The 27,500-nt window shown below is 45.8% G+C and overlaps 1 protein-coding gene across 4 annotated transcripts in view; it reads right to left on the bottom strand.

Annotated features, from left to right (window-relative positions):
• LOC123518045 (optomotor-blind protein-like) overlaps positions 1-27,500 on the bottom strand; it is a 186,819-nt gene that overhangs the window by 99,668 nt on the left and 59,651 nt on the right. For 2 of the 4 annotated variants that reach the window (XM_045278586.1, XM_045278585.1), the window contains exons 2-5: positions 25,674-25,787; positions 24,758-24,871; positions 21,590-21,743; positions 170-187 (exon numbers count right to left, since the gene is read on the bottom strand). In XM_045278586.1, the coding sequence (XP_045134521.1) occupies positions 170-187; positions 21,590-21,743; positions 24,758-24,871; positions 25,674-25,787 (400 nt within the window). The remainder of the gene's footprint in view (positions 1-169; positions 188-21,589; positions 21,744-24,757; positions 24,872-25,673; positions 25,788-27,500) is intronic. The other 2 variants (XM_045278587.1, XM_045278588.1) reach the window with 2 other exon arrangements.

Genomic DNA, 27,500 nt, shown 5'->3' on the forward strand with positions numbered 1-27,500 from the left:
CTTTGCTCAATAAGTGTCACAGGCTAACAAAACACAACAGCTCAGGTGCTCCCAGTTCGTCATCCTTCAGGCCATCAACCTTTTTAGGGAAACTCCAGTCAAAGGAACATGTCCCTGAATGACACTTAGGAGGCGTCCTTAGCCGAGAAACAGGTGTAAGGGGATTTACCTTAGCCTCCGCACCGCCCTGTAGGAAGAAACAAAAAATATGTATCAATGCACAGGAATTCAAGTCGGGGTGCCCTGGCGACGCGGGGCTGACGCGGCCGGGTATCGCGTCGCGGGGAAAGGCAGAACTGCTATAATATTTTACTTCACCCACCATACAACAGGGGGACCATGGAGGTCCGGGAGGCTGCTCAAGGAAGGAAGGGGGTATTAATACATGAGGTACTTTAACACGCAAATGGGGAGGGGAGAGGGGAGGGAATCCTGGAAACACAAGAAATATGTTTACTGCATCCTACGAATTTTTGTGGTGTCGCGTGTGGGCGGCAGGAGACGGTCACCGCGAGGGTCACTAAGACGGGTCACACACACTATAACACATACACACACACACACACGCACACACACACACACACACACACACACACACACACACACACACACACACACACACACACACGCACACACACACACACACACACACACGCACGCACACACACGCACCCAGGCTCAAGGGTTGGTCACACAGCCGGGATGAACATAAACAAAAGCCTTTGACGAAGACTCGAATGGAAGCCTATAAAGGACCCTCTTCACAGACCTCCCGTATAGGCCTACACTGCCTGTGACTCGGCCTCTGAGGTTGCCCCTCTTTTCCCTTCTTCCTCCACTCATCCCTCTTCCACATCAACGCTTGTCTGTCCACCACATGTTCTCCTCCTTCGGGATGCAGAGAGCCGGGTGGAGCGCGATCCTGCCATGCCGAGGGGCAGCGTGGAGGGCGGCGGGAGGCAGTGACTGATGCCTCCCGGGAGTGACTGAATGACTGACAAGCTAAGGGTTCTCCTCCTCCAATAGGTAATCATTCCAATGGGCCGCCAAGGACAAAAGGGAGTCTCGTTCATGCCTCCTCCTCTAAACGGCACATGTAAGGCCTATTTGAGATTTAATTAGAGAGGCCTAAGTACTTCTCCCCAGGACGCTCTTGTCACGGATTTAAATTAGTCTCCCATGATTAAGATGGTTAGCGGCCACGGCATTTTTGTGACTTAACACTATGAACAAAGGTGCGGTGTGAGGTGTGGGTTGCCTCAGCACCCAGCCCCGCCCCGCCCCGCCCCGCCCTGCCCTGCCCTGACGGTGACAGATAGACAGATGAATAGATAATGAGAGAGAGAGAGAGAGAGAGAGAGAGAGAGAGAGAGAGAGAGAGAGAGAGAGAGAGAGAGAGAGAGTATTCCCTTCACTTACATCCCCGCCCTCTCTTGCCCTCCCCCCCACACACAAATACTCTTGTTTTCAAATGCGTGCCGGCAAACAGAAAATTCCTCCTTTCCTCCCTGCCTGTCACCAGCCATCACCAACCCAATCCGTCAGCTCCTCGCCCGTCATAACCCCGGCTGCTCCCGTCCCTCACCCACCAGTGCAAGAGGACCTCCCACGTTATACACTCCCCACCTTGCGGAAACCCACCCTCCTTACTCATCACACCAGTGCAATTTCTAGACGCACAACCCCAACCCTCCACCACGCCCCACACTAGTACCTCTCGAGCGTCCCCTTCCCCTCGCATCAGTCGCATCCCGAGGCAGCAATGAACATAATCTATGTAATCTGAACACCAATGCGCCCACAGTATGTAGTATGAACTGTCCCTTCCTCTCCCTTCCCTTCCCCTTCCTCCCCTTGTCTCTTACCGACCATCGCTTTCCATAATCCATCAGAGACTTTCCGACCGACCCACAAGCACAAACAAAAGCAAACAAACAAATAAGAATTGACAGGAAGGCTTGAGCGAGGGTGGGAGGGGAGGGATGAAGGATGATAGTGCTAAACAAGGGAGATTACACGAGCCTTGTTTAAGAGGGAAACAAGGAGACAGACAAAACCAGCCCTCAGCAACACTTGATTTCCTGTGGTCTGTTTGTTGTGGTCAGTAGGAGGGAGGGAGAGAAGAAGGGAGGAAGGGAGGGATAAGAGGGAGAGAGGAAGAGATGGAAGGTGAGTGAGAAGAGGGATAGAAAAGTAGCAAAGCGGTAAGGAAGGAAGGAGGGAGGGAATCGAGGAAAGAGAAGAGGAAATGAGGAAAAAGAAATGATGGAGGGGTGAAAATGAGGGATGGGCAGAAAATAGAAATTAGAAGAGAGTAGGAAAGAGGAAAGGAAGTTAGGAAAGAGGAAAAGGGAAAGAGATAGATGAGACAGAAGGATAGGTAGGAAAGGAGGGGGTAGAGGAAGAGCTACATAAGTGAAAAGGAGACAAAAGGGAGGAGAGGAGGAAAAGGAAAGGAATGAGAGAGGTGAGGGAAAGTGAGATAGGAATGTGATGGATGCAGTCTGAGGTGAAAGGGAAGGAATCTCAGTGAAGAAGGTGTACTTACATCTATACTCGAGGAATGACAAGAATGAGACGATAAGGAATGAGGAAGAAAGAAAAAGAGATGGGAAAAATATCTCATGGAATACTAAAAAGTAGAAAGTATTAATAAAAAATAGCCATCACAAAAAAAAAAAAAAAATAGAATGAGAAGAGAAAAGAGAAAATGAGTTACGTGAATATTAGGAAATTCTGGGAGAAAAAAAAACAACAACAAAAAAAGGGAGGAATGTAAGAGATTAAACAGGTAGACCAATAAAACAAAACTAACGAGAAGTAACGGAATGAAACCACGGAGATAGACGAAACCAGCACCATAATAGAAAGCAGAAGAAAAAGAAATCACAATCTTAATCAAATAAAAGAAAAAAGAGAGAGAGAGAGAGAGAGAGAGAGAGAGAAGGGAAAACTACCCTAAAAAAATGATATAAAAGTAAAACAGACAAAAAAAAAAACAAGGTACGAGGAAAACATTAGTAATTAAAAACAAAGAAAAAAAGAAGGAAGGAAGGGACATAAGAGAAGCAAATCAGTTAACACACTCATCACAAGAACCCCTGCATAGTCCTGAATGGTAAACCCTAAGCCTATAGGCAGACCCACACCCATCTGTTCCTCTCCTCCACACACCCATCCCTTACCCATCCCTCCCACGTCCCACCATTGTTCCTCTGGCCTTATGGATGAGGAAGGGAGGAAGGGAAGATGAGGAGGTGTAGGCAGGATGGGATAAGATATTGGGGAAGGATAGTGGAAGGATATAGGAGGTAAGGAAGGAGAAAAGATGGGGAGATAGTGGAAAGTAGAGGAAGTAAAGATGGAAACACAGCATAATTAAGTGCAAGGTGAGGAGAAAGGAAGGGAAGAGATGGGAAAGAGGATAGAAAGAAAAGGAGGTGAGGAAAGAGCGTTTGCATGTGATACTTATACCTTGCCTCTTTCCCTCCCGACACATGATACGACTCCTGATACAGTATGACACACACACTCACACACACACACACACACACACACACACACACACACACACACACACACACACACACTACCTTCACAAAGAAATATTATTAACACATGACACCCAATCTCCCCACACACGCGCGTACACCTACCCACACACACACACACACACACACACACACACACACACACACACACACACACACAGGACAGGATACGCACCCATGTTTTTGCTCCACGCCAATAATTGTGCAACTGAACCTTGGCAAGATTACAATGCAAATCATCACAGCTACCCATTGCTCCTCTCTCTCTCTCTCTGTCTCTCTCTCTCTCTCTCTCTCTCTCTCTCTCTCTCTCTCTCTCTCTCTCTCTCTGTGTGTGTGTGTGTGTGTGTGTGTGTGTGTATTCTCCCATACTCCCAGCAAAACTAAAGAACAAGTCAACACACAAGTAATGTTCAATAGACAAGGAACACAGGAGAGAGGAAATGAAAGAAAGAAGGAAACAGAGGAAGAAGAGGAAGAGGAGGAGGGAGGAGGATGCTTGATGGGGGAAGGGATGGGGATTGCTGTTGGAGGCGGCGGCGGCGGCGGTGGCGGTGGTTCCAGTATGCTAATGGCGGCCAGGGGGGCATCTCGACACAAATCCTCCCTGATCCCTTTTTGACAAGACGCTCTTTGTAAGTGATACACGCCGCCGCTGAGTGGGAAGGCGCCTCCCAACCATTTGCCCTCATGGAGTGTGTGTGTGTGTGTGTGTGTGTGTGTGTGTGTGTGTGTGTAAGAGCGAGAGACCAGCCATGGAGTCGGTAGGGAGAAGCAGAGGAGAGGTAGAGAAAGGAGAAAGGTATGGTGAAGAAGAGCTGTCTTAACGTCTTCATCACCTGAGAGAGAGAAAGAGAGAGTAGAAGAGGGAGAGATGGGGGGAGGAGTAAATTGATAGATATATATAAACATGCACAAAATATGGACACGTAAGTAGGCAGATAAACAAGGTAGGTCGATTATTAGATGGGTAAGTAGATACGCAGCCATGCAGGTAAGACAGTAAAAAAAGGTACTTTATTAAAACACACAGGGGTCGCTTCCACGGTGTATAAATAAATAAGTATTGAGATAGGAGAGAGGATGGCAGGATGGCAGAGTGAGCAGAGAGAGAGAGAGAGAGAGAGAGAGAGAGAGAGAGAGAGAGAGAGAGAGAGAGAGAGAGAGAGAGAGAGAGAGAGAGAGAGAGAGAGAGAGAGAGAGAGAGAGAGAGAGAGAGAGAGATAGAGAGAGAGAGAGAGTCTGTGGGTGTGTTAAAAAATCTCTCTCTCTCTCTCTCTCTCTCTCTCTCTCTCTCTCTGTATCTCTATCTCTCGCTGACTCCCGACATTACGTCAGGTGTGAAGTGTCCTCACCAGCGAACAGGTAAGAGAGAGAGAGAGAGAGAGAGAGAGAGAGAGAGAGAGAGAGAGAGAGAGAGAGAGAGAGAGAGAGAGAGAGAGAGAGAGAGAGAGAGAGAGAGAGAGAGAGAGAGAGAGAGAGAGAGAGAGAGAGAGAGAGAGAGAGAGAGAGAGAGAGAGAGAGAGAGAGAGAGAGAGAGAGAGAGAGAGAGAGAGAGAGAGAGAGAGAGAGAGAGAGAGAGAGAGGTGTGAAGAGCAAGAGATGAAAGAGAATGAAGGGCTGAAGAGTGTAGGAAAGTTAGAAGATAAGTGAGAGGGAGAGGAAGAGCAAGACGACAGAGGATGCAAAAAAAAAATTTAAAAAGTCATAAGGTTTAAAGAGATGAAATGCAAAAAGAAAAAAAAAAAGAGATAAAAGAGAAATGTGCAGAAACAAGAGGTGGGTAATACGTGCCACACACACACACACACACACACACACACACACACACGTACGTTATGCACATGAGCAAAAATATTAAAAAGTTGACCAATGAATTAAAAAAAAAGGAAAAATAACCAGAAAATCAAGAAATAACATGATGAAAGGACGAGAGAGAGAGAGAGAGAGAGAGAGAGAGAGAGAGAGAGAGAGAGAGAGAGAGAGAGAGAGAGAGAGAGAGAGAGATTTTCCTCTATTCTGAAAAGAAGAGCGATCTGTAAAGGAAACGGGAATGTAGAGGAGGAGGAGGAAGAGGAGGAGGAGGAGGAGGAGGAGGAGGAGGAGGAGGAGGAGGAGGAGGAGGAGGAGGAGGAAAGGAGGAGGAGGAGGAGGAGTTAAGAGGATTGGAATCAGGGAAAAGCGTTTGGGGTGTCACAGGGAGGCGAGAGTGAGAAGGGAGAAGGGAGAAGAGAGCGAGAGAAAGAGAGAGGGAGAGGGAAAGAGGGAGGGAGGGAAAAAATGGGCTACTTAATTGTGATGTAAAACAGAGAGAGAGAGAGAGAGAGAGAGAGATAATGTAAACTAGTCAACAATTGTTTCTACGAAGGCGGAAGTCATCTCTCTCTCTCTCTCTCTCTCTCTCTCTCTCTCTCTCTCTCTCTCTCTCTCTCTCTCTCTCTCTCTCTCTCTCTCTCTCTCTCTCTCATTTCTTTATCCTCCTTTCGTAAATCATGCGAGGAAGAAGCTTCAGATTGTCTCTTGGGAGCGACCAAAGCAGGGACGGAAGAGGAAAAGCAGGAGGAGGAGGAGGAGGAAGAAGAGGAGGAAGAGGAAGAGGAAGAGGAGGAGGAAGGTGGACCATAAGTACTGAGAAGGAAGCGACAATGTGGAGTCAGAAGAAAGAGAAGTGGAAGAAGAAAAAGAGGAGGAGGAAGAGGAGGAGGAGGAGGAGGAGGAGGAGGAGGAGGAAGAGGAGGAGGAGGAGAGCATAAATAAGGGCGCTGAACACAGGAGAAGGAGAAGGAAGGAAAATTAAGGCAGGAAGAAGAGAGTGGGAAGGAAGAATGAGATGTTGAGGTGTTAGTGAAGTAGGAGTGAAGTGTTTGGAGGAGGAGGAGGAGGAGGAGGAGGAGGAGGAGGAGGAGGAGGAGGAGGATGCAGTATCGACGACAAAGAATGGTGAAAAAGATATTACTAAAAAAATGTTGAGGAAGAGAATAAAGGTAAAGAAAAAATAATAAATGATGTTTTGATTCTTCTATTTCTAATTTGTTACCGAAAAAAAAACGCGAGAGAGAGAGAGAGAGAGAGAGAGAGAGAGAGAGAGAGAGAGAGAGAGAGAGAGAGAGAGAGAGAATCAGGAAGTCTTGTCTTTAGCACTTATATACGTACACATCAAAAAGTTTTCATTAACTCAGACATTTCCTTCTCTTTGTACCTTCTCACTCCTTCTCCCTTCTGTCTCTCTCTCTCTCTCTCTCTCTCTCTCTCTCTCTCTCTCTCTCTCTCTCCCGCAACAGACCTCTTTGTTCCATGCCCTTGTCTCTCCCTTCATCCTCTTCACCCTCCTCCCTTCCTTCCCTCCACCTCCCTCCCTCCCTGTCTCTCTCTCTCTCTCTCTCTCTCTCTCTCTCTCTCTCTCCCTTAGTTCGTCTCTTCCCTTCAAGTCCTCATTTTAGATTCAAAGTTTTCGGAGCGGGTGGATCATTTTTCATCGGAATTAACACCCGTCCAACAGGTAAAACAAATACAGTAATTTATACAGAGCAGGTACCCGGTCCATACCTTCGGCCTCCCCTGACCCGCGAGGCAGCCACGGGGTCTCAAAAGGGAGGAAACAAAGGGTGGCGTTTTGGACCTTGTGGTGGTTTGGTACACGGGTGGGAGTGTGGGGCTGGCGGCGGGGCGAGGGTTACGTGCCCCCTGTGGCGCGCGTTACCCGAGAGAACTTATAAGGCGGTGCAAAATTAATGTGTTAGGGATGATTACCGCAGATAGCAAGGTTGTGTGTGTGTGTGTGTGTGTGTGTGTGTGTGTGTGTGTGTGTGTGTGTGTGTGTGTGTGTGTGTGTGTAGCGACATTTGCATACATACGTGTGAGTTAAATGCGTATTTTTCTGAGTGTGGTTTATTGTCAATTTTTTCTTTTTTTTTCCCGTTCTTAAGGTATGTGTTTATCTGCGTGTTGATAGCCGCGTCTGGCGTGTGCTTGCATCGTAACCCTCCAATTATGCCTCCAGATGATTGTCTCTGCGCCTGATATACATGTATGGACGTGCAGGAGTGTACCGTGTGTCGCTCCTCCTTACAATACACGTGTTTGTGCTATTTATCTGTGTGTTCATACTAATTGTCCTTAATAATGTGTCTGGGTGTTCGTGTATGGCGAGGGTGGGGCCGCGCGAGCTGAGTCAAATATGTGCTAAATTTCAAGGCAGTCACCCCTCCCTTCCCTTCATCCTTGCCCGGAGGCGTCCCACAGAAAACATAATTGAGGGAGAGAAGTGACCGAATAAGGAGAGCAGGAAAGGGAAAAAATCGACACTAAATGGAAGGAAGTGAGAAACAGGAGACAGAAAAAAAACACACACACGCACACACATACACACACACACACACACACACACACACACACACACACACACACACACACACACACACACATACAACTAAACATATTCACAGGAGGTATAAATGTGTGAGATGTTTAAATGTTAACAGACAACTTACTCGTATAGTCGTACAAAAACATCATAAAAAAAAGAAACAATCACGAAAAGATAAAGTCAATATGAAGGTTCCAGGTGTGAATGTAAAGCTGCATCACTCCCACGTGCACTAAACAATACCATACAGTTGTTTGTAATGTGACATATTGCTGGTTCCTTACGCGTGACGCACCACTACACTGTCTCCCTTCTACTCCTTCTCTTACCATCCCGGGGGCACACTCATTACTTCTCTCTCTCTCTCTCTCTCTCTCTCTCTCTCTCTCTCTCTCTCTCTCTCTCTGTGGTATCAATTATTATCAGTCTCCTTTGCCTTTTCTCGTCACCCTTCACGTCTTCTCCCTCCACCATCAGGTTAAAATATCACGACGACTACTATTAAAGGCTTTAATTGAAGATACTCATGTTTATAAGGGTATTTTCATTGTTTTGGTGATGGACTAGTAAGATTTCTAGTTTATCATAAAGAGAAACTGTCTGGAAAACTCGGATAGTCGTCAATGGTGACTTGAAAAATTGCCGAAGTGAGAGAGTAAAGTGCTTCTGAATGTGGCCGTATCTCTTATTCTCAAACACTTCTACGTATCATCGCCACTATTTCAAAAGCAAGAGTTTCCTTCTTCTTTTTTTTTGTCGTTTTTTTTGTGTGTCTTCTTTGTTACTTGTTTGTTGGCATCTTTATTATTACAATGGACGCAGGTATATTATCTCTCTCTCTCTCTCTCTCTCTCTCAAGGCAGGCGGAGGAGTGAACAGTCATGATCAGAGTTGCTTTCACCTTGCCGTGCGTAAAGAGGAGAATAATAGTGACTAGTTACGTAAAGCCAGCATCGCGGCGTCGACCTTGAAGTGTCGGTCCGGGATCAGCTTTCTTTACTGAGGATGAACTTGCTGCTGGATTCAACTCCCCTCAGGAACTGCACGAGGGTGGGGGGGTGAGGAGAGAGGGAAGAGTGGAAGGAGGAATCTCTCTCTCTCTCTCTCTCTTCTCTCTCTCTTTCTCTGTTTTTCTCTTGCTCTTTCCTTCTCTCTGTCTTTTTATATATGATCCGTTCTCGTGTGTGTGTGTGTGTGTGTGTGTGTGTGTGTGTGTGTGTGTGTGTGTGTGTGTGTGTGTGTGTGAGAGAGTGGTGTGGTGTGCAGCATTCACGCTTCTTCACACTGGCTTTAAGAGGTAACAATGAGCCAGGAAGAGTAAGTGAGTAGCACCTCCGGAGGGCATTGTGACTCTCTCTCTCTCTCTCTCTCTCTCTCTCTCTCTCTCTCTCTCTCTCTCTCTCTCTCTCTCTCTCTCTCTCTCTCTCTCTCTCTCTCTCTCTCTCTCTTATCTCTCTCTTGTGTCCAGTCCCTCTTTCCAGTCACACCTCAACGCCTGTGTACTTCCAGCATCACACCTCAACGCCTCTCTCTCTCTCTCTCTCTCTCTCTCTCTCTCTCTCTCTCTCTCTCTCTCTCTCTCTCTCTCTCTCTCTCTCTCTCTCTCTCTCTCTCTCTCTCTCTCTCTCTCTCTCTCTCTCTCTCTCTCTCTCTCTCTCTCTCTCTCTCTCTCTCTCTCTCTCTCTCTCTCTCTCTCTCTCTCTCTCTCTCTCTCTCTCTCTCTCTCTCTCTCTCTCTCTCTCTCTCTCTCTCTGATTGGTAACCACAGAGTACAGTTAAAAATATCACGTATATAAATATTTTACTTTGTTTTTATACATGTACGTGTGAGAAAATTCAGATCTTTATCGAAACACACACACACATTCACACACACACACACACACACACACACACACACACACACACACACACACACACACACACACACACACACACACACACACACCGCGTAGTGTAGTGGTTAGCACGCTCGAATCACAATCGAGAGGGCCGGGTTCGAGTCCCGGTAAGCGGCGAGGCAAATGGGCAAGCCTCTTAATGTGTGGCTCCTGTTCACCTAGCAGTAAATAGGTACGGGATGTAACTCGAGGGGTTGTGGCTTCGCTTTCCCGGTGTGTGGAGTATGTTGATGTGGTCTCAGTCCTACCCGAAGGTCGGTCTATGAGCTCTGAGCTCGCTCTGTAATGGGGAAGACGGGCTGGGTGACTAGCAGACGACCGAGGTGAATTACACACACACACACACACACACACACACACACACACACACACACACACACACACACACACACCCCGTACGTACTCGTGGATCAAAATATCTTCAATGGGGACTCGTAATAAACACAGTGACGTCAAATTGGAGAGAATTTGTACCAAGACTCTCTCTCTCTCTCTCTCTCTCTCTCTCTCTCTCTCTCTCTCTCTCTCTCTCTCTCTTCCTATAAATATATTTCATCGTTTAGGCCTCTACAAACCCTGCACTTCTTAGTCCTCTCAGCCAAACCTCTCATCTAACCCTCTCACTCCTCCCTCCTCCTCTTTCCCACCGACTCGTCCCGCTCCCTCCTCCTCCTTCTCCTCCTCCTCCTTCTCCTCTTCCTAGTACCCCTCCCTCGTCCTCTTCTTTTCCTCCTCCCACACCATTGTCGTCAGTACGTCGGCTTTAACCTCGGCTGTCACACGTGTAAGAGTGTAAGAATAACGTCATTGTGCTTGTGTGATGTATTCTGGGAAGCTGCCTAACTATGCTGGACCCCGCCACTGCCGCCGCCCGCACCACCGTCGCCGCCGCCGTCGTGAGGGTAAAGACGCGAGTGGCAGGCAGGCAGGGAGAAGCGAAGCGACATGGGGAGAGGAGGGGTAGGAGTTGGGGTAGTACTGGATGAAGGAGGGAAGGGGAAGGAAGGGAGGAAGAGAGAGAGAGAGAGAGAGAGAGAGAGAGAGAGAGAGAGAGAGAGAGAGAGAGAGAGGTCACGGTGATGCAATAGTAATTTATTCGTGTTTTGCTTTTCATTTCCGTGTTTCGTGTCTTTTTTTTTGTTGTTGAGTGAATAATGCTAATGATAATAATAATAATAATGATAATAATGATAATAATAATAATAATAATAATAATAACAATAATAAAGGTATTGTAAAGGAAAATAACAATGAAAAAAAAACAATAAAAAATAACAAAAACACCAACAGCAAGAACAACAAAATGCGTATTGTCTACTTACACTGAAAGAAGAAGTAGAAGAAGAAAATAAAAGGAGAAGAAATTAAGAAAAAGACAATTGTGTGCAGCGCTTGGGACAATTAACACTACAGTCCTCGATTCCTTTAACACGCAACTAACTCACAACGAAGAGACGCAACAAAACATCGATTCAACACACACACACACACACACACACACACACACACACACACACGTGGAAAGCATCAACACGTGCAAGTCGAGTGTCGAAAAGGAACAAAACTTCGCTCTTAATTAAATGCATCTGAGGGAGGTGAAGGGAGAGAAAGAGAGACGAATGGGAGAGAACATAGAGGAGTAGGGAAAGGAAGGAATGGGGGAGGGAAGAAAGAGAATATGCACATAGAAGTAAAGAGAGGAAGAAGTGGAGAGAGAAAAACATCAAAGGGTACAAAATGAAGGGTAGAGAAAGAAGAGGGAATTGAAAGAAAGAGAGAAAGAAAGGGGATGAAGAGATGGGAGGTAAGTGAGGGGAAGGCGGGACTAGGAAGAACTGCATGTGTTTTATAAAGGATGAGAAAAGAGGAAAGGGATGTGGGTGGAGAGGAGGTGGTGAAGTGGAAGTGGACGAGGAGGGGAAACTGGAGGAAGGGTACAACCTTGACCTGCCCCAAGAGTTAAGTCGCTTCATGGGGAAACAAAAAACGGAGCAGGTATAGTAGCGTACAGAACTCTGGGTCGATCAGAGAGGCGGAGAGGGCAAAACAAAAAAAAGAAAGAAAAAAAAATTCAAAGGACAAGAGTTGCAAGCCAGTGTGAGGGGACAAATTGTAGTGTGTGTGTGTGTGTGTGTGTGTGTGTGTGTGTGTGTGTGTGTAAGATGGCTGGAGACGGAGATGGAGTGTGTGTAAGTGAACTGTTGCTCAAGAAAGAGTAAAAGTAAATAAGGGAAAGTAGACGAAACCATGAAAATACACAAAACATTCTTCGCAAGACACAAGAGAAAAAAAAATAAATGTCAAACTGCAGCACAAACCAGATTAATAATAGAGACAGATGATATATACAAAAAAATGTAGCAATGAAAATGATGAAATATGAGGGGAAAAATAGGGATGAAAACGGATGAGGAACAAAGACACAACTGATGCATGAATGAGACAACGAACAGCATGGCCCGGGGCACCACGTGGCGGGGGGCTGGCTGGCTGGCTTGCAGACGCATCATTAAGGCGCATACACTGCTACTACTGCTTCTATTATTACTACTACTACTACTACTACTACTACTACTACTACTACTACTACTACTACTACTACTACTACTACTACTACTACTGCTACTACTACTACTACTACTACTACTACTGCTACTACTACTACTACTGCTACTGCTACTAATACTAATACAACTGCTACTACTATTACTACTACTACTACTACTACTGCTCTGCTGCTGCTGCTACTACTACTACTACTACTACTACTACTACTACTTCCATCTCTCTAATCTCCACTCTCTCCTTCCTTGTAACTAATGTCCTCCTTCCTACTTATTCACCACTTCTTGGTTACTACTTTCCTCCGTTCATCATATTTATTCTTTATATCATTTGCCTTTAAACAAAGTTCCTATTTATGCATCTTTTTTATGAGTTTATTAATTTCATATTGTATACTTCATACCTATACTCTCTCTCTCTCTCTCTCTATCTCTATCTCTATCTCTCTCTCTCTCTCTCTCTCTCTCTCTCTCTCTCTCTCTCTCTCTCTCTCTCTCCTCCCAGGCAGTAGTAGCGGAGGAGGAGTGATTAGCATATGCAAGTACTGGACACCGACTACTTATTAAGTCTGTACAGTTTTCTCAAATCACCACCAGCAAGTTGGTAAGCTTTATATTCACCCACGACTGCGAGTTTCTGATGGAGTGAGCGGCGGCAGGAGGCGACAAACAAGGGAACACAAAGGAGGAGCAAATAATAAGTAAGTAATCTTGGCGTTTGGTAGACTTTGTGATAAACTGTACAATTTTTATCTATAGGGAAGAAAGGAAGGAAATAATAGTGACAGTCTAACAGGAGGTAATTTAAGCTTTAGTATGTAGATGGAGGTAATAATGTAAGGCTACATTGTACTTGCAGTGTACCAGTGAAGAAGGAATAAAAAATAGTTTCCCAATGTTAGAAATATGAGACTTAGCTAATAGATCTCTCTCTCACTTTCCTTCTCACTCACACACACACACACACACACACACACACACACACACACACACACACACACACACACGAGCTTTACATAACAAAAATATATTCCAATTAATGAGCACCGAAACTCACTCATTCTTTCCGCGTTCTTTCTTTCCACTACTGAAATTCCTTTACTCTTCCTCCTGATTCCTTCTCCAGCTCACTTCTTCCCTGGCACCGTGTAAAGACAGGAGGAGGAGGAGGAGGAGGAGGAGAAGGGAGGCTTACAATGACAAGAATCCATCCTTAAAAAGCTCTCCTCGCCAAATGGGTAATTAGGATGGAAAGCGGAAGCCGGGAAGAAAATTATATTAGTCAAGCAGGTAACAAAAAAAAGCTGCAGAAACGAAAATCAATAGAGATAATGTACTGTGGTGGTGGAGGAAACGACGCCAAGAAGGAAAAGGAGGAAGAGGAAGAGGAGGAAGAGTACAGAGCATTAGGGAATAAAGGACGGAGGAAAGAAGGACTGGAGGAATGGAAGAATGGAGGGATGGAGGAAAAGAAAGGTATTTAGGACAGAAATGTGGTAGAAAAATTTGTGGTTACTCCAAATAAGAGGCGAAAGAAACGAAATGCGGTGTTTTGCAAACAAAGAAAATACATACATACATAGAGAGAGAGAGAGAGAGAGAGAGAGAGAGAGAGAGAGAGAGAGAGAGAGAGAGAGAGAGAGAGAGAGAGAGAGAGAGAGAGAGAGAGAGAGAGAGAGAGAGAGAGAGACGGGTGTTGGAGATCTTGTACAGTGAAGTGACAATCTACTTCTCTTCTCATCCATTCCCGTCCTTCTTCTCAACTCCAATACCATCTCACCTCATTCCATCCTTCATCCATCTCTTTTTCCATTATATTTCTATCTTTCCATCTCTCTTTCCTTCATTCCTTACTTTTTATTACCCTTTTTTCTCTCATTTCATTCTCCTTTACCTCCATTCCCTTTTCTTCCTCACCCTTTCCTCTGCCCCAAAGGTTCACGGCCGCTATATGTGTGTGTGTGTGTGTGTGTGTGTGTGTGTGTGTGTGTTAGTCTTGCGTTCAATTTCACGGATGCTTAAGACTCAGTACTCAAACTCCACCCTTTTACCATTTAATAGCTTCACTGTACACTCTTCCACAGCCCCCATCCTCTTTCTCCTCCTCCTCCTCCTCCTCCTCCTCCTTCTTCTCCTCTTAATCCTCCTCTTCCACTACCTCCTCTTTCTCCTCCTCAACAGCTCTCGCCATATGTGCTTTCTATAGTGTGTGTGTGTGTGTGTGTGTGTGTGTGTGTGTGTGTGTGTGTGTGTGTGTGTGTGTGTGTGTGTGTGTGTGTGTGTGTGTGTGTGTAAGCGCGGTTGATGAGTTTAGATTGCATGTATGTATAAGCTTCTGTGTGTGTGTGTGTGTGTGTGTGTGTGTGTGTGTGTGTGTGTGTGTGTGTGTGTGTGTGTGTGTGTGTGTGTGTGTGTGATGGACAGTAGAATATGCGAGTGTGCACGTTGGATGTCTACATATGTGCTTATACGTACAGTACTGAGGAGGAGGAGGAGGAGGAGGAGGAGGAGGAGGAGGAGGAGGAGGAGGATATAGAAGAGAAGGAAGGGGAGGGTATAGGAAGAGGGAGGAGGAGGAGGAGGAGGAGGAGTATAGGAAGGAGCATAGCAGGTGGTTCCTCATCTCCTCCCACCACCACCACCACCTGCTCTTCCCCTACAACCCCTCCCTCCCTCGGGCCACTTTGCAAGTCTATGAAGGTCGGCTCATACTTCATCAGGCCACGGGAGACTTATCGCCGCTGTGTTTGTGGGCGGGCAGGGACAACCGCCCAGTCGACATGCAACGCCGCCCCTGATAGATTTAGCTTTGCAGGATATATATTCAATGGTGCAGAGGCCCTCTCCTGCCCCGAGCTGCGAGGTGCGTGTGAGCGGCGGTGCGAGGGTCGTGGCTGTGCGTTGTGAGAGTTCGGGGAGACTGCACAGGGATGGGTGAGGGACGGGGCACGGATGGTGATAGTGGAGGAGGTTCACTGTGGTGCTTTCAAAGATAAGCATTTTATCGACAATGTTTTCTTTCGTCTCAGCATCACGATCTGGTGTGTGTGTGTGTGTGTGTGTGTGTGTGTGTGTCTATGCCGCTAAATGTTAACTGCTTTGAAATGTTCTGTCGCTTATTCCAATGTTAGCGTCTTGAACGTATTGAAGCATGATGGGTTTGGTTCATCGGCCGGTGCCTTCTGTACGTGCAGTGGCGGGTGAGTGTCCCCCAGGCTGGAATCCCCGAGACACTCACTCGCCTGACTGCCTCAATAGGGTTACCAGTGGCTGTCACGTTGTCCCTTACACAAGCTATTATATAATTGTGAATATGGATATAGAAGGAGGATTATGTGTCATTATGCAAGTCAATGTTGAATCTAAATATTGTAAAAATGAAAATAAACAATAACTAATATACATAGGAAAACTTATTATTTTTCATTTACAAGTAGTCTTTATTGAGTCAACATATTTTGTGGGGATTATTCACGCTTCGCATTTGGTACAAACCAGACACCAACGCTGAAATATACGAGAGTGTGTTAGAAATGCTGGGAGAGGCAGGGGCGGGGAGGTGTGGGCCCTTCAGTACGCGTGGTCCACCTCCACCACACACACACACACACAGAGTCGTCGGGTTAGAGGGGAAGTGTCACCGCGAGAAATAAGCAGCCTGAGGTGTGTCCGGGTTGAATGTTGGGTGTTGCGGGACGCATTCTGTGTGGCGGCGCGCTGTGGGTCACGCCACGTCTCACTGTGCTGCTGCTGTTGTCGTTACTGCTTCATTGAATAGCTAAAAAATGTCCCGTGAACTAACCTTTAATATATTTTCTTAAGTGATTGAAGAAAAACATTATCGAGACTCTTGTTTTTCTTTGTTTTATTATTTCTAACCCCTTCAGTACCAGGACGCGTTTTCATATTCATTTTGCTTACTATTTGATGATTTTTATACGGCTTCAGAAACTTATGTGAGCATTAAAATAGTGAAGACTCTGGCCATTAATCTTCCGACCTCAATAGACCCTTCCTAAGGTAAATAAAATCGTCTAATCATACCCATAACTCAAGGTAAAAATGCATACTAATGAAGGGATTAATTGCACTGATGGCGTAAAGGCAGAAGACAGAATTTGAAGTAATACTCTTTACGGACGTACGTACATGAAAAAAAAGACTTAATTACTGAAGAAACAAACAATGCGAACAATTTTTCTCTCGCAGCAAAGACAAGGCGAAGGAAGAGCACCACGACACGCAATCTTTCTCAAACCCCGGCCACAGCCACCAACCAAATCCTCCCCACGCCTCACCCGTGTAGTGATGGATCTCAACTGAGCACATGTGATGTTTTAGCAATGAACACTCGAGATATCCTGAATACATGCAGCTTGAGTGGGCCGAGATGAAGGCCAACCCGAAGGAGAGAGGCAGCGTCGTGACAATGCAGAGGGATGAGTCCTTCAATATTTCTTCCGCGGAGTTTGTTTGAGGACGTATCTTAGAGGGCGAGGCGGTGTTCTGGCTTGAGTGGGAGGAAGCGATAAGGACGAGGGCACAAGGGCGGCGGCGGCTGAGTTAAGAAAGCGCGCCAGGGCTATGCAGAGTGAAATAATAAGGTTAACAAATTGGCAACGTGGCGGCGAGTCTTGGAGCTCTGGGTTTACCTGGCGGCTGAGTGATCTCAACACGGGTCTTAAATCACTTGCTTACCCGTCCCACCTCCTCCTCTCCTCTCTCTCTCTCTCTCTCTCTCTCTCTCTCTCTCTCTGGTGTACCTACCTATATATTATCTGACACATCTTTCCATCCATCTTTTTATCACTCATTTGCAACCGAAGATATATGTGACTGGAGTTAGTTTCTCTCTCTCTCTCTCTCTCTCTCTCTCTCTCTCTCTCTCTCTCTCTCTCTCTCTCTCTCTCTCTCTCTCTCTCTCTCTCTCTCTCTCTCTCTCTCTCTCTAATTTTGGTTAAGGTATTTGCATCTCCACAGTCACCTCCTCCCCCTCTTCCCTCCCTCCTTCCCTTCCCTCCCTTCTTTCTCCGCCATCTCCTCATCCAACTCCACCTTCACTTTTTTTCATTTATATTTATCTTTCGCTGTTTATCTTTCTGACTTTTGCGATACTTGGCTTGCACTATCAAATGAAGACACGAATGCACTATCTTTATTAAAATAGCATTCACTATCTCTCTCTCTCTCTCTCTCTCTCTCTCTCTCTCTCTCTCTCTCTCTCTGATGCTTCTTCCCCTGCGTCTAACAAGCATGACTGATTTGCATATTAACAACAGACTCGACTCGTTAATGTCCTGCTCTGTTTGGTTCCTCCCTCAGCTCGGGTCACCCTCGCCCGCCCTAAGCACTCACTCACCTCGCCCCTAATCGCTAAAAAAAAAAAAGACAAGACGGACTGATGGAGGTGGGGGTGGCGGCAAGGCAGGGCGGGTTCCAGATAGCGGGGCGGCATGTGTTATCTGATTTTGCCATTAACAAAGGCTAACTCCGGGTTCCTAGACAAGCCTCCAGCGCCCTCTCCCTACAGCCCTGAGGTGATTAGCTCTCCCGAGGCTCACCCTGGTAGCTGATTGGCTGATGGCTTGATGGATCACCTCCTCACCATGGACCTTTAATCAACATAGCCGGTGTGGTGGTGGTGTGGTGGTGTGCTAGTGGTGTTGTGGTATGCTAGTGGTGTAGTGTGGTGGTGATTTTTATTAAGGGTTTAGTAGTAATTTGTGTTATTGTTAGTATCTTTATTACCGTGCTTTCGGAAATTTCAGTGGGTTTTAATCACACTCTCTCTCTCTCTTTCTCTCTCTCTCTCTCTCTCTCTCTCTCTCTCTCTCTCTCTCTCTCTCTCTCTCTCTCTCTCTCTCTCTCTGAAAGCCTACAAAACATTACCACATCACCCTCTCCCACTGCTCTCTCATCCACCTCCCTTTGCCTGAATCCTCAATCCCTCACCCTCCTGCACCCTTAACCCTCCCACAGCATCCTCACTAACCTCCACGCTCCTCATCTTCATCCTCCTCCTTCTCCTCCTCCCTCTTGTTCTCTCCCACAGTCCTGGGCCGCCGCTGCCTCCCCCTCCCCCATCCATTACCATTCATAAGGAGGGAAATACAAATGGCTACAGCAATACCATTACCGCCAACAAAGGCCCGGGCAAGGGCATCATTACGCGGCATTAGCGGGTGCGGGCGGGCGCGGCGGACCCGTGTAGGGACAAGCGGCCACTCAACGGAGGACCTGAGGGACACGACCCACAACAATGGGCGACGAGGTGTGGGCGGCGGCACACAGCTCGCCCCATCCCGCCCCGCTCTGTGCTGAGTGTGTTCCCGCCCCGCGCCGCCTCTCCGGGATTTAATAAGTGTAAGTGACGCCTCAACAAGCAGTGTGAGAGCTGGCGCGGGAACTGAACTGTTACTTACTTCATGCTATGTTATATTTCTTATTGCATATACATTTTGATTTTTTTTTTTTCATTCTGTTTTTTTTTTTTTGTGTGTATTGATTATAAGGAGACTAATACCAGTGAAAGTTTGGTCGCAAGCATTGGCGCAGACACACACACACACACACACACACACACACACACACACACACACACACACACACACACACACACACACACACACTGCTGCATCCTTCCTCCTCTGGGTCATAATCACTCTTGGTACGCGAGTTATTTCTTGTTCGTTTTTATTTTCAGTGACGTACCGCATGAGAAACACGTGATTACTAAAGGATAAAAAGCACAATTCACGGCGCTCCTAACGATTCCCCTCTCTTTGAGTTTAGGAGACATTTAGTACCTTAGCCAAGAATTATAGAATCACTGATACCCAAAATGTTTCACGGTGTTTTCAGGACTTTCCCCGGAGATCGTTCAGCATCATGCGCACATTTTTGCATGACGTCGTATCAGCGCCATGACGGCCCCTCCACCCCGCCCCTCGCCTGGCGTCACGGAATGCGGTGATTGGCCCCGCTGACGGCCGTGATGCTTATCGAGGCGGTGATTGGCTGGTATCAAGGTGTTCCCTGATCGCCGCGTCAGGGCGGTAGGGAGCAGGTCCTCGGGCCGTGATGGATGACTAGCGGAGGTGAGGACGCGGCATTACAGCACCTCACCATAGACAGTCTGGCACACGCCACTACCCTGCTGCTGGTGACGGTGACGACAACGATGTAGACAACAACAATAACTACTACTATATTACCACTGCTACTACTACTACTACTACTACTACTACTACTACTACTACTACTACTACTACTACTACCACTAAACCCATACTGCTCTTTCTTTATCTACTATATCTACCTCCACCACTACTATCACCGAACGTAGCTATACTGGGTACGGATGATCTGTCACGAAACGCACTGTACGTAACACACCAAGCATCTTAAAACATGTACTCGCCGCCACACAAAAGCTAGGTAACATCAGGGATCCTGCGTGCTCTGCCATTGGAAAATAAATAAACAAATTTCCGTGGTTTTCTCACTTATTCTTTTTTCTTGCTGCAAATTTAAACGAAAGCTTTGATGGTGAAGCTGTTTTTTTGCTACACACATTTCTCGCTTGCTTGAAATAATAAAGTAGAGGAATTTAAAACGAGAAAAGCGCAACATGGAGTTAAAAGTTTTGGTTTGAGTTCTTCCCAAAGTCTTGAAAGTCCCACAGATGCTGTCCGCACCAAAACAGTCAATACCTTTAAACATTAAGCGGGTAAATATTTTAGTCAGGTAACCAAAATATCCCTTCCTACGCCACTTTTTTTCTTCTCCATATTAATGAATTCCAGTCAGATGAAATAAAAGCTTCCCGAACTAATGTTTATATTAACCTATGCTGTATTCCAAACCTCTTCTTCCTAATATAAATACGACTTTTACTACTACGACTACCTTTACTATTATACAACTACATACAACTCTTGCCACCACTACAACAATTACCATTGCCATTACCACTGCCATCACCGTCACCTTCACCACCGATAGTGTCTAATTATATGCTAACACGTAAACTCGAAATACCAATCTTAAATTAATCGCAGAATATTTGAACACGAGCCTTGGCTCCGCACAACTGCCACACACGGGGAGGCCAGGGGATGAAGGGGTTGTGGTGTGGTGGTTGTATGGGGGATGACGCGCCCTATCAGCTAGTTAAAGCATCAACGGGTCGCGGGATAATAGGTCCCCACCACCACCATCACCACCACTAAGCTCACCACCACCACCAGCACCGCCGCCATGTTGCCTCGGGTTGCTTTGTAATAATAAAGCGATAAACCGCAACGAGGATCCCCGCGCAGAGGCTTGGCGATAAAGCACCCAGATAAACTATGCCAGACAGGTTTTATGCCCTCTCCCCAAATAGGAGTTTATCGCCCGTGTTTGTTTTGGTCTGATGTATAAAACCAAGGCGACGGTTTATGCCTCAGCGGCCAGGCGGGTCAGGTTAAGGTTAGCGAGTACCGGCGGGTGGCGGGACGAGGCGGGGAGGTGGGTGGCTCTGGGCTGAGTGACCCGTGACCGTGACCGTGCCATCAGGGCGTGTAGTGTGAGGTTAGTGGGGATTTACTATTATTATTACTATTATTATTACTATCATTATTATTATTATTATTATTATTATTATTATTATTATTATTATTATTATTATTATTATTATTATTGTTGTTGTTGTTGTTGGTGGTGGTGTTGTTGTTGTTATTGCTATCACCATCATCGTTATTGTCACCGTAGCTATCAATATTCTTAAGTTTTTCCTTCTTAGTGTTGAAATTATTATGATAGTCGACAGCAAGACAAGAATCCCTCAGTGCCAGACAACGTTTCCAAGTCATTACGCACCACAACAGACGTGCATGGGCCATCTCTTCACCGAAGGTTTAAGTATAACCTTTTCTACGCACAAAATGAATGAAATGTAGCTAGAGACTTCATCAAGATGACCTTGCCGTCACCACCTCGTAGCGGCGGCACAGCGTGAGTTCTTTGTCATAAACAGCTTCCCCATAAAACGATTTACTTCGAGACAACCACAGACCGCTAGACCCTCGGGCATTGCATAACATAAAAATTATTTACACTAAGGCATACACTGAGCATCAGACAAACTGCAATCAAGTTCCCTAGCTGTAACACGTGACATGTTGCCTATACTGTAACATGGAGAAACAGAAGCTCAATACTTACGAAGCCGTGTTTGTCGGTGATGTTGTTGGTGAGTTTTAGCTTGTGGAATGAGACCACCTTCTGCATCCACTGTTCCCCCGTGGCTGGACTGTCAGGGTGGATATACATTCTCTTGGGCATTTCCGGGTCCGCCTTACCGGCTACCATCCACCTGCTGCAGGGAGAGGAGGGCGGTGAGGCGGGCTGGCGTAGCTGGAGGCTGGGTGGGGAGGCGAGGCCTTCAGCACATCCTCGCTAAAGCAATGCTGACTCAAGGCTCATTTGAGAAACTGAATATTCTTTATTTTTTACACAATATTATTCTGTTATAACAGACTGCAGCCTAAAGTGCCGGTATCAAGTAAAAAGGAGATGTTTCTCCAATGACTATGTAAATTTTCCTTGGTTCTCAAAATTTTTTTATAAAGATCATAACAATTTTTGCAAGACAGCAACAGTGAGTGGCCATGAGGCGGCGAACAGCACGCCCTGCTGGGCCTTCACAGGCTGATGTGTTGGTGCGATGAAGCGAGACATGACAGGGACAGCAGAGACAGCAGGGCAGCCAGTGGGACATGGCGCACGGGGAGGCAAGGGTGCTGTAGCGAGGATGTGCTCCAGTCTCTGTCACAGATTCCGACCACGCCCACAGGCTGTGGCTCCCACACCTCATGCTCCTTCATTATCAGACACAGTATATATTCAAGATGAATTTGATCTAATATATATATATATATATATATATATATATATATATATATATATATATATATATATATATATATATATATATATATATATATATATATATATATATATGCTACATCTAATATTCTGGTTAAAATTTTATTTTCAGATAGAAAAAATAATTAAAGATCAAAATTATATATCATGATATAACGTTGGTATTTCAAGCATGGTGACAACAAATACTGAGAGAAAAAGAAAAGCAAAATAAATGGATACTCAGATGAAGAGGTGAGTGTGGCATACGGAGGGAGGGAGGGAGGGAGTAAGGGAGGGAGGGAGGGTCACGGGCCCACGTGACGGAGAGAAAGAGTGTGTGGGGCCAGGAGGGAGCAGCGCACTAACTACCACTACACTACTCGGGCTGGGGGGAGGCAGTGATGGGCAAGGCGGCAGGTGCGCGTGAACGAAGATGCAGGTGTGAGTAAAAAAAGATGTAACGATAAGAAAAAAAAAAAAGATTTAACGATAAGAAAAAAAAAGAGTGAAGAAAACATGCGCAGAGATAAAAAGAGATGACGCGGAGGGAAACGAGTCTTGCCTCCTGGAGGCTGGTGAGTCAATGTGGCGTTGTGATAACAAGTAGATTAATAATGAAACATCAAGTAAGTCATCAAAGAATTGTATGAATTGAGTCTATGGAGGTTAGGAGAGCCATTATGGAAGTCAATGGTAAGCAGCAAGTGATGGTAATGGTTGAGGGAGTTCGCCAGTGAAGCAGGAGGACAAGTAGGGCAAGACGTCTATAGAAAGAACATGCAAACTTGAGTCACTTGTCGGGTGAGTCATTGCGTTGAGGCAGGTGATATAAGTAGGACTGGGTCTGGTGAGTCAGGAAGGTAAACAGGTGAACCGTCAAATAAAACACGAAGCTCATGCGTAGAAATAAACCTTGGAAGGAAAAATGATTAATATTTTATCAGACTCGATGGACTCAAGAGAGTAAGATGAGATGATAAGGAGGAGGATGAGCAGGAAAAGGATTAGGAGAAAGCCATGCAGGTGAGTCTCTAGGTGAGGCTAGCCAAAGGGCATCTCGCAGCAAGAGTAACGCAGGATCGCTAAGAACAGTGTGTGTGAGGCACGTGGTAGCAGGAGGACTCGCTAGGTGGGTGGGAGGGACGTCTCCGCCATTCTGGCAGCGGTGTTAGGCCTGGGCGGCCGCTAACTTATTCAGCGGGTGGGGAAGGGCTGGTGAATATTCTGCAGCTTTCCTGGTATATCTTTTGTGAAGCTAAGCGGTGGCTTGTAACTTTCTGCATCAGTGATCAGCCTCCTTTATTCTCGGGATCTTTTTTTAATCTCAGTGAAGGCATGCGAACCTTCTGCAGCCTTGAACACGACGTGGTTGGTTACAACTTTTTGTGCCTCGAGGAAGTACAGATGTTGCGTCAATTTCTTTTACGCATTTTCGTTAATGAATAGTTGCCTTGATTTCTCCGAACGGTGTCGGATATCGTAGTTCCATGTTTAAAACAAATCGTACATTTATACCTTAACACACTTCATAAGACTTCGCGGTAAGGAATGCCTTCTTGCCTAGTTTATAGCCGGAGAAAGACGAGTTAAGGAATTGCAATCATTTTGATATTTATCACTGGAGAAGAAGGGAGAGGTGGGGGGGTAAAACTTGAGCCGGGCAAGGAAAGAGGAGCTAATGGCAAAGGGAGACAAAATAAAACGGCTCATCTTTACCATTTCGTCTAACACCGCGATACTCACGGGTATAAAAAAAGAAAAGTAATAATAATCTTGTGGAGAGTGAAACGGGGAAGGAATGAATGGATGGGGAGGGAGAGGGGAGGGTGAGAGAGCAAGGGAGTGACGGATCATAGCACGTCTCTCTCCAGTGTGATCCTTCAAAACAATACCACTGGTGCCTCAGCGTGAACGAAAAAGGTTACGGCATCGAGACACTGCCGAGGTGAGGACCTGATCAGACTGTGCAGGTGGAGGAAAGAAGGGAAGGTAGGGTAGTGGCAGTGACTAAGTGAGGGGGGAGGGGGCTTTGATATAAGCAACAAAAAATAGTGAAGGAAGGAGGGAGTGAGAGGATAGGGTACTGTTACAAGATCAAAAAGATCATTCTACTCTACTAACAGTACCGTCACGAGTGTTGGAATGACGTGGCTGAGCGAGGAGGTGGGGGGGAGGGATGTGCGGCACCGCGTGTGCATTTTACTCGAGGGGCGGGGAGTGGGATCCAAACAACCACTTTATTAAGGCCGTAGATAATAACAACAGTATGTACAGGTGAGCAAGGCGGGTTCTGATCTCTTTCAACATGGCAGAAACTATACACAAGGCGACTCATCTATGAGGAATTCTATGAGATATCGGGAGTAGGGAGTGTCTGAGAGAGCCACCGGGACACGCCTGGCTGAGCTATGAGGCTCGTTGTGTGGAGGGGAGGCGGGGTGGTATCTTCTGCTATCACAATACCTGTTATGGAACTTATAGCGGCAATCATCGGCTGCTACGATGTCCATAAGTAAGATGTATTTGGCTTTTTTGTCAAGCCCAGAGACCCGAACTTTGTAGGCAGGAAACATACGTCTGCAAGAATAACAACAAGGCTTTTGATAGAGTAAATAGTGACAGAAATCATAAAAAAATAAGGGAGGGAGGAGGTGGGAGGGTGAAACACGAGGGGGGTTAGCGAAGCGTGGTTGTGGTGGAGGAGGTGGAGGCAGTGGTGGTGGTGGTGGTGGTGGAGGGAGAAACGAAGGGACACACAGAGAACCAGAGCAGCCAGCACCTAGAGAAAAATAAATAAATGAATAAAAAATATGCAAAGAAACACGAGAAGCCTTGCGCAGGAGGAACAGGAAGCTGAAGATGCCACACCGAAGGCAGGCGCAATCAGGCGTGTGTGTGTGTGTGTGTGTGTGTGTGTGTGTGTGTGTGTGTGTGTGTGTGTGTGTAAGTAAGTAGTACGTTCATGCGTGTGTGAGCATGTGTGTGTATAAGTGTGTGTAGAAATGATAAAGGAGAGAAAAAAATAGAAGAATAACCAAAACCATGAGAAAAAAAAGAGAACGCCCAGGAAAGCAGATGATGAAGAAACAGAAAGAAAAAAAGAAAAGAAACACTAGAGAGAGAGAAAAAAAACGGAGAAATCAGAGAAAGAGAAAAAAAAGAGATAAGGAAGGAAAAAAAAATCATATATAGAAATGAAAACGAAAAAAGCAAACAATACCGATGCAGAAAAAGAAATAGAGGAAAGAGAAATTCAGAATGAGACTGAGGGGTAGAAAGAGACAGAGAGAGAAGAAGCAGAAAACCAAGAGAGAGATAGAGAAAAGAATAGATGGTGTTGGTGTCACTGGAACCGAGAGAAGGGAAGTGTGGCGGATACCTGTTGTGGAACTTATATCTACAGTCATCAGCCGCCACGATGTCAAGCAGCAGGATGTACTTCGCCTTCGGGTCCAGTCCGGATACTCTAAATTTCACCTGAGGAAACATTTGCCTGCAAGAAAAGAAGACAAACTCTTTTTTTTCTCTCTCCTGCTAAAACAAAAGGAATACAAATAAGGTGCAGTTAGGAAGTAGAAGAGGGAAAGGTCCGGATGGGGATATTATATTGGACAAGTAGATGCGGAGGGGGTGATGATGTGGGTGAGGGGGGAGGAGGAAGAAATTGAGTGAATTGGATGGATGGGTGGAGGAAGAGGAGGAGGAGGAGAAGAATGGAAAGAGAAGGAGGATAAAGTGAAGATAATGAATGATAAGGTGGAGGTGTTTAGAGAAGATGGACAGAAGGTAAGAGAGACAAACCACAAAAACTATAGTGAAAGAGAACAGGAGTCATGGAAAAAAAAATGGAACATGGAGGAGGAAGAGGAGGAGGAGTAGGAGGAGGAGGAAGAGGAGGAACAAGAGGAAGAGGCGGAAGAAAGAGAAGGAAGTAAACCATGAATGAGGGAAAAAAATAGTACAAAAAGGAAAAGCTCGCTGTACTGGATAAGAGAAGAAAATGGAAAAAAAGGGAGTGAATGGAGAAAGGCCGATGAGGATGGAGGGGAGGAGGAGAAGGGAGGAGGGAGGAAGCGAGGGGCGGAGGGCAAGGCAGCAGGAGGTGGCGAGGGAGAGAGGCGTCATTAACAACAAATAAGACACAGGTAGAAAAGGTATAACTAGGCCTCGTGGGACACTTCTCCGACCTGGATGGCTCTTTTCCCTAAGCCCCGCCGCCTGTAGCTCGTGGCCAGGAACACACACACACACACACACATGATACAGGTATTGGTGATCCGGGCGGGGCTTAAAAGACCATATCAGTCCCACTTTTTGTCCTCATTTCCAAACATATGATTAGATAACTTAATTGTAAACTGAAGGCATGCACATGTGATCAAATTCTTAACCCTCTGACTGCCATTATTTCTCTTAAGATTGCTGGTGTTGTGGATTTAGGAGCATAATTTTAAAGGGCAGTATTAGTGATGGAATAGTTGGCACTGTTGATTTCTTATACTGAAGTTTTATTTGGGCCTGTGTTTACAATATTGAGGTAACACTTATCTGACTCTCATTAATAGTCAGAGGGTTAATTGTAGATGGCAGAACAATTAGCTCACTAAAATTAACTAAAATTCTATCTTCATTTATCTCAGGAGTAATAATCAATCTTTTCAATGCTACACGATTCTTTCCAAAGCAGCTTGCATGTTTATGACACCACACCATTACAGGACAGTTAATCTTATATTATTGTATGTGTGTCTAAGCAAGTATTTTTTTTTAACAGTGCTTTTAATGTTAACAAAGGACACCTGTAGCAGAGAAAAGGTTAATACACATTCAACGAGTCATAAGGTACTGGATGAAAGTCACGTGAGCCTCTGACAGTCATCCATCCATTCATCCATCAACCTGTCCTTCCACACTGTCCTTATTTCTATCCTTAAGAATACATACATTTTCAAATCAAATATCTTAATCAAGTCACAGTGCGATATAGATTTGCCAGGGAATGAGGGCAAGTGTCTTAAAAGTAGGAGCCGTCATGGTACTTTTCGAGGGCGCACCTGGCACTCCGGCCCATGCACTGCCTTCCTCAGTGACTGCAATTAAGATTACTGTCCTGAACTCTGCCCCTACATGGTTATCGCTCCTAGCACCATGAACGTTAACTTTTCTCTATACTATTACAACAATTATTGTTACTACTACTACTACT

Source organism: Portunus trituberculatus, chromosome 43 (genome assembly GCF_017591435.1).
Source record: "Portunus trituberculatus isolate SZX2019 chromosome 43, ASM1759143v1, whole genome shotgun sequence".
Lineage (NCBI taxonomy): Eukaryota > Metazoa > Arthropoda > Malacostraca > Decapoda > Portunidae > Portunus > Portunus trituberculatus.